This window comes from Maniola hyperantus, chromosome 19, assembly GCF_902806685.2.
Source record: "Maniola hyperantus chromosome 19, iAphHyp1.2, whole genome shotgun sequence".
In the NCBI taxonomy this organism is placed as follows: domain Eukaryota; kingdom Metazoa; phylum Arthropoda; class Insecta; order Lepidoptera; family Nymphalidae; genus Maniola; species Maniola hyperantus.
In genome coordinates this window covers 335,098-342,139 of record NC_048554.1, presented here as the reverse complement: position 1 = coordinate 342,139, position 7,042 = coordinate 335,098, and the positions used below count along the sequence as shown (strand labels likewise).

At 38.1% G+C, this 7,042-nt stretch overlaps 1 protein-coding gene across 1 annotated transcript; it reads right to left on the bottom strand.

The window, feature by feature from the left end:
• Nucleotides 1–1,160: 1,160 nt before the first annotated feature.
• Nucleotides 1,161–4,917, bottom strand: LOC117991388 (uncharacterized). The gene is made up of 2 exons (XM_034978975.2): nt 4,047–4,917; nt 1,161–2,364 (listed from the first exon to the last, which is right to left on the bottom strand). The coding sequence occupies exons 1-2, from the start codon at nt 4,365–4,367 to the stop codon at nt 1,834–1,836; spliced, it is 852 nt and encodes a 283-aa protein (XP_034834866.2). The 5' UTR covers nt 4,368–4,917; the 3' UTR covers nt 1,161–1,833.
• Nucleotides 4,918–7,042: the final 2,125 nt, after the last annotated feature.

The window sequence follows — 7,042 nt, the reverse complement described above, 5'->3', positions numbered from 1 at the left end:
TTTTAAGCTTATTTCGTGGTTAAACGACATATTTTAGTGTAGATAACGGGTACATACCATGATTAATTTGGCGTTTTTATTTTGTCGATATTTGACTAACACGTGTCCTTACTCCTTCATCCAAATTCAGTTGGTAAATTATTAAAGTTAACATTTACTAGCTACCTTAACTTGTTCTATTAGTAGCAATAAACAAGTAGATCCAATTTTACATATTAATCATAATAGTGGCTTTAAAATACGAGCCGGCCGTTCGCCGAGTTAGCAATTATCATGCAAACAAGTAAATTGCTACAAATTCATAAAATATAGCGACTGACGTGAAGTGGCGTGATCAAGATCGCTCGGCTACTATGCTCCACTAAACTACCACAACATAACTAAAATATAACATCCAATGCTGTTTTAGTACACCAATAAAGTGTTGATGTAAGTAATGAAACAGAAATGGTTAAATCAGAAGTAATAAAAACAACTGATGCACTTTTTACTTGTGTAGTAGACAAAGTCACGGCTATTATTAGATTAACACAAAGAACTGTTTGCAACGCTAAATTTTTATACATTGCCGATTACTTAAGCAGAAAGAATGACACGAATGTAAGAAAATATGTAATGGATAGTAAACATGTAGATAAAAAAGTGTGTGATCTTGATAGTAGAAGTATAGAAATAGGAGGTAATATCGGGCGTGCTTTGGCTCACGTAGACGATGGACAGATGGATGGCAGCAAAAAATTAAGGAAAATTAGATCGACTGCAATGCGTGATAGAGCATAATTATGCAAGATATTCGACCGTGGTGGTTACCATCGGATTTTTTAAGCGAACATTTTTACTCAGTTGTGCAATTTCTGTGTGCTGTCATACATGAATTCTGAGGAATGCCTAGAATTGCTTTTCCGGATGCAGGAATTTAATTGATTTATCGCGCAAGAATTCTTTTGATACTTACTTGTTTTTTCGCTCGGGCACGCATAATATAATCTCTTCCATGCGTCCGATAATTTTGTATCTTTTTTTAAATACCTAACCATTATCTTGGTTGAGTTATTAATTTTGTACCTATTTTTAATTTTTAAATTATATTTAAGTATGTCAGAAATTTACTTAATCGTAACATAGTATTCGAAAACATGTTAATTAAAGAAAAGATAATGAATATTTACAATTCTGTATTTGTACAAAAGAGATATACATAGTTTTATATACAGTATAGCTTATTTAAGAATATCTTACAAAAGATAACATTACCGACCCGATGTAAAAAAATTAATGATACCTAAGTACTTTTCTAAAATTAACAAAAATCAGTAAGGAACTGAGAATCAAAAAAACGAGTTTTTTTAAAAGTTGTCACATCGAAAACATTTACGGCGGTTACGCACTCATTCGATTCGAGCCTGTGATATGATTGATTATTTGACCCTTCGACATACTCATCGACAGATGATAGATAGATTGATTAATGATTATTAATTTCGCCTGGTAGTCAACTTTTAACCACGACATCTTTGTAGTACAAAACGGCACATTCCCAAATCTTTTGGTTTACAATTTGACATCCAGTTTTTGCCAGTTTTATTGAATTTATGATTTTTGTTTGAAATAGCTCTTCTATAAGGTACCACGAAGACACCAATTTACTCGATGTACTGATTTTTCCATTCCATGCACCCACTGCTGGACATAAGCTTTTCCAAGAGCGCACCACCAAACACGGTCCTCCGCCTTCCTCATCCACCCGCTCCCCGACACCTTTTTCAACCTTCTTCTTCAGGTTATCGGCCCAGAATGCTGGAGGTCGTCGATTAACTGATTGTTTTGTTACAATTATTTTTCGCAGTCATCAGGGTCTATCAGTGGGTTCACATCACTGCCTGTGTATATGACAGTGTACTGCCCCGTGTTGTACTTCTTCATCTCTTGTTCAAACAAGATGTTGTTGATGGCCTGCTTGATCATCGACCTCGTCCTCTCGTCGTGTTTCCTCAACGATATAGAAATGTATTCGCCGAAACTGTCACATTCGTCTTTATTCTTGTATACCTTGGATTCTTTTAAAAGTTTGCTTTCCAGTAACCTCTTCTTTTTCTCAGCTAATCTGCTTAGCTTCTCTTTTTCTAATTTTCGTTTATTGATTCTCGCTTGCATCGAAGTTTTCGCCGTGCGATAGTACCTGGGTTGGGTTGTTTGTATAATTTCTGGTTCCTCTTTGATGATGATGTTGATTGGACTGTTGCTCCCGTTATCATCATATTCCTCAAGTTCTGATGATGGCTCTTCTGATGGTTCCTCTGGTTGCTCTTCGTGCTCTTCCTCCATCGGGTCGGCAACGGGATCTTTTTGCTTACTTTTTGCCCGCTGTGGACAAAAAAAGAAGTTAAATTAACCATACTAATATTATAAATGCGAAAGTGTGTCTGTCTGTCTGTCTGTTAGCTTTTCACAGCCTACCTGTTTAACCGACAAAGTTTGGAACAGAGGTAGCTTGCATCCCGGGGAAGGACATAGGCTACTTTTTATCCCGGAAAATCAAAGAGTTCCCACGGGATTTTAGAAGTCTAAATCCACGCGCACGAAGTCGCGGGCATCAGCTAGTGTGTAATATAATCCAACTAAGTTGAAAATACTATGTATCTTTACCACCTAACGTACCTATTACTTAGATACCTATTAGGTACATTTTGTTACGTAAATGAGGTGTCATTGGTAAAAAAAACCGGCCCAGTGCGAGTCCGACTCACGCACCGAGGGTTCCGTACTACAGTCGTATTTTTTTGACACTAATTTAACTATACTAGTCAAAACAAAATTATTTTGACTAGTATAGTTAACGATTATGAGAATTCGAGACAGGAATATACAGGTACTTAGTTACTTAGATCAATAACTATAAAATAAATATTCACCAAGAATATTTTGTATAGGTAATTCCGGGAACAGGCAAGGTACATTGTACCTTAACTTCATTGGAATAAGGTATTAAATAAACTAATACACATCGTAGAGTAATCATTGTGCGAAATAAAATCGAGGTCATTTCTTATCATCGCCGAATTGAAAACAATTGGGCTTCAACACATAGTAACGAATATATATTATTTCAGTGTGTCAGGGTCGATTAAATATACCTACTCTATCTACTACGACGTTCAAACAATTCGGACGTGGCGTACCTACCCACCTAGGTACCTACGTGTTGGATAAAAACAACCAAACTATCTCGTTTATAACCAAAAAAACCGGCCAAGTGCAAGTCAGGCTCACGCAACGAGGGTTCCGTACAAAAGTCCTATTTTTTCGACATTTTGCACGATAATTGAAACCGCAAATTGCTATTGCGCTGGAACTATGTCTCATTAACATCGAAATGACGTCATATTGACATCAGCCGAAATAAAATATACCACCAGCTCGAAACTTTAGTCTAGTGCTGACGTCCGCGTCACTAAAATGGCGGCCACGCGCATTAGCAATTTGCGGGACTTTAAACACATCTTACACTGTAAATAGGTAGTAGGTACCTATCGTGGTAATCGAACCCTTATCGGCGATTGCTTAGGCTTCAATCCGATTAAAAATACGCCGTGTGCATACCCCCTTAGGTCGTTTTACATGACCTAAGGGGGTATGCACACCCTCACATCGTCGTCGTTTTACATGACACCTATATACAACCGCAATGACTAATTATATTATGATACATAGAATTAATTATTGCTAATGCTAACTATTAGTCATAATATTAGTTCTTTTTTACTTGACACGATAATTGCAAATATTGTGTAAACTTATTATCGATACATAATTATATCAGTGTGTGTTTGTGTTTATGTGATGTAGTAAATGTAAAATATGTGTAAGTAGGTATTGTATGTGTTCCTAATTAATAAAATAAATAAAATAAATAAATAGAAGTCGTTGTACAACCGTAGTCAATTTTGTATCGCGATATTTATTGACCATCTGAACTTTGAAACTATAAATATTATATATCCTATACCAATAATAATTAATAATAGTATTAGAGAGAAGTTATTAACCGCCTCAGAAGCGTCCTCATAACTTAAATGGTTGGGCAGGAAACTCAGATGGTTGTACGCGAACCAGGAACTCTTGCCGCCCATGCGGATCTTCGCCTTCTCGCGCCGGTGCGACGCCAGGATTGAGTTGAATTTCTTCCGCAAATCGGTAATTTCGCATCCGTAAAGTTCCGCGAGTTCACACCAAGCTTCATATTTCGCCGTCTGTACTCGGTACAGGTCATGGTTAGGGTCCCACAGCATGCCCCTCGCTTTGTACGAATTTATCAAACGAATTACTTGCTCATTAGTCCATTCCAAGATTTCGCCCATTTTCTTCATAGGCACAACAAACAGACTTTTCTCGACGGTTAACTATTTAGTAAAAACTCTAAACTTGCTATTGTATAACTACTTTCATTAATAAAAATAACATTAAAATTAAAATCGTGGTGGTGGTTGAGCATTAAATCGGTACCTAATCATTCATCTAAGATTAAATCATAATTGAATTGTCAAAATGTCAAAGGTGTCAAAGTAAACAAGAATAATTTCACTCATGTCAAACCCATCAAACCACAATAATGGCGGATTATAAACCGACTAAATAACGATTTCATTCGACGAAACACGATCGCAGTCAATTATGCGCACTCTTTATTTTAGTCGGATATGCTGTAGCTATGCCGGGTTACTCGTTCGGAAATTGGATGTTGGATGTATTTTGCATGGAGAGTTTTTGTTAGATTTATCTTATTATTTGATTGGGAATGTTTCACACTGGTTTGTGTTACGTAATCACAGTAATATTGAGCAGGGAGAGCGTTCGAGCGCTAGTTCGTGGACGTTCGTTCGCGCACGGGCCGAATGCCGACTGCTGTGAGAGGGGAGCTTCGGAGTTCGGCGCGCATTCGGGTGTGCTCGTGTGCGTTCGTTGCCCGGCGCGGCGGGGATGTGTGTGTGCGTGCAATCAGCGAGCGTAACATGATTACATAGGAGTATATCGCTCTCCGTTGCTCGAAGTGGCAAGCGAGCGTGTGTTACGGAATCCGACTGTTGATATTGATTTGGTACGCTACGTTGTGCGGAGCGGCATTTCTTTGTTACAAATGAAATGTTATATGATGTACCTAAGTATTAAGTAGGTATGCATACGCTTAAGAAACAAGATGTATTGTTATCTATTCTATTCAGATGTTTGTAACTGTCCGCATTTGGCCAGCGTGGTAGAATATGGCCAAAACCCCTTACTCATTTTGAAAGGAGACACGTGCGCTGTACTGAGCTGATGGCTTGATCATGATGATGATGAATGATGATTAATTTTTTTTTTTTTTGATTTTCCGATATAAAAAGTAGCGAATGTCACTCCCCAGGTCTTTGACTTTACCCATGCATAAGTCAATCCGTTGTGATTGAAGGACAAACCAATAAACCAACAAACAAACACACTTTAGCATTTATAATAAGGGTACTGATTACTTTAGTTTTAGCTGCGATAGTTCTCAGGTCGCGCTCAGGTCTGAGAAGAGCGCACAACAAACTCAGTAAGTACCTACCTAAATTTTGATATTTTTTTGATTCAAGAAATACATTAACCAATTATGTATTATGGACGTGTAAACCATAATATACGCAACATCTAATTCGTAACATAACAATGCCATTAAGCTTTCATGCTTTCAAGGGGCTTCCGGCGCGGCCCTTACGAAGCAATAAAAAAATTCCCATAATTTCCTTATTACCGAATATTATACATTATACAACCTTTGTACGTGCTTTGTACGATACGGGGAAACAAAACACCTATCGCTGTTGCCATTTGCCACGTTATTTAGGCGAATATTAAAAATTTTTTTTTTTGTCTTTTATGAGCTTTCATAGCATAGCATTAACTGATAATTCTTAAGTTTAACCATGGGAACTCTTTGGTTTTCCGGAATAAAAAATCAAATCAATCCGTTGCTCCTTGCGACGTGATTGAAGAACAAACCATGAAACCAATAAACCAACAAACAGACTTTAGCATTTAAACAGGTACTGATGTACCTAACCTAGTACCTATCTATGAGTAGGTTAAAAATAATTTAATAAATAAAGTAAAAAAACGAATCGGGGCTTATCTTCCAACGCGAGGTCACCATTCTAGCAATTTGGGACCCCAACGGCTATCGTGTTTTCAAACTAAGCCACTTCAGCTTCGCAATTCGTTGAGCTCCGAGGATGTCGGTTATTCTAGTTCTCACTTGAGGAATTCCAGGCATAGCTCTCTCCATCGCCCGCTGAGCGACTCTGAGCTTTCTTATGAGGCCCATAGTTAGCGACTATGTCTCGGGTCCATGTCGTGTGCGAAGACTGGACTTCAAGCACTGGGGAACTTTGGACGAGAAGACGATTTTGGCCAGACGAGTTGGATTCGGCGGATTACCTCTTTCTCGAAATTGGATAAATACTGTAGTTACAATAAAAATAAAATGTATAATCCAATAAGTAAGTATTATATTAAGTTCGGCATACAACTGCGTGGATTCGGCGCCCTTATACAGGGTGGTCGTAAAGCGGGTTCCGCCTATTTGGCACTCGTAAAGCTGTCTCGTAAATTGGCGCTCCAAATGCGCCGGGGCAGATAGCTCGCCCCCCGGATCCTCTCGCCCTGCCAATAATCTCGCGCGATAAGCTGATATGTGCTCGCTTGATGGCCTGGGGTAGCTACCAACTTGTTTTTGTTCAAATTGCTTATTAGATGCGGGGGTATACTTGAAATTTCTAATACCTAAACACAAATGAAAGGTACGTAGGTTTTTGTTATGATTGCAATCCATTGATAAACAATTATTTTGTTACTAATATTGTGCGCTTAGCCTTAGCCTAAATACTTCGAAAAACCAGCCAAGTGCGAGTCAGGCTCGCGCAACGAGGGTTCCGTACTACAGTCTTATTATTTCGACATTTTGCACGATAATTCAAAAACTATGATGCATGAAAATAAATAAAAATCTGTTTTAGAATGTACAGGT

Coding starts and splice junctions, on each gene's coding strand:
- LOC117991388 (XM_034978975.2), bottom strand. CDS start 4,367: ATGAAGAAAATGGGCGAAATCTTGGAATGGACTAATGAGCAAGTAATT. Junction 2,365..4,046: donor ATGAGGACGCTTCTGAGGCG/GTTAATAACTTC, acceptor TTTTGTCCACAG/CGGGCAAAAAGTAAGCAAAA.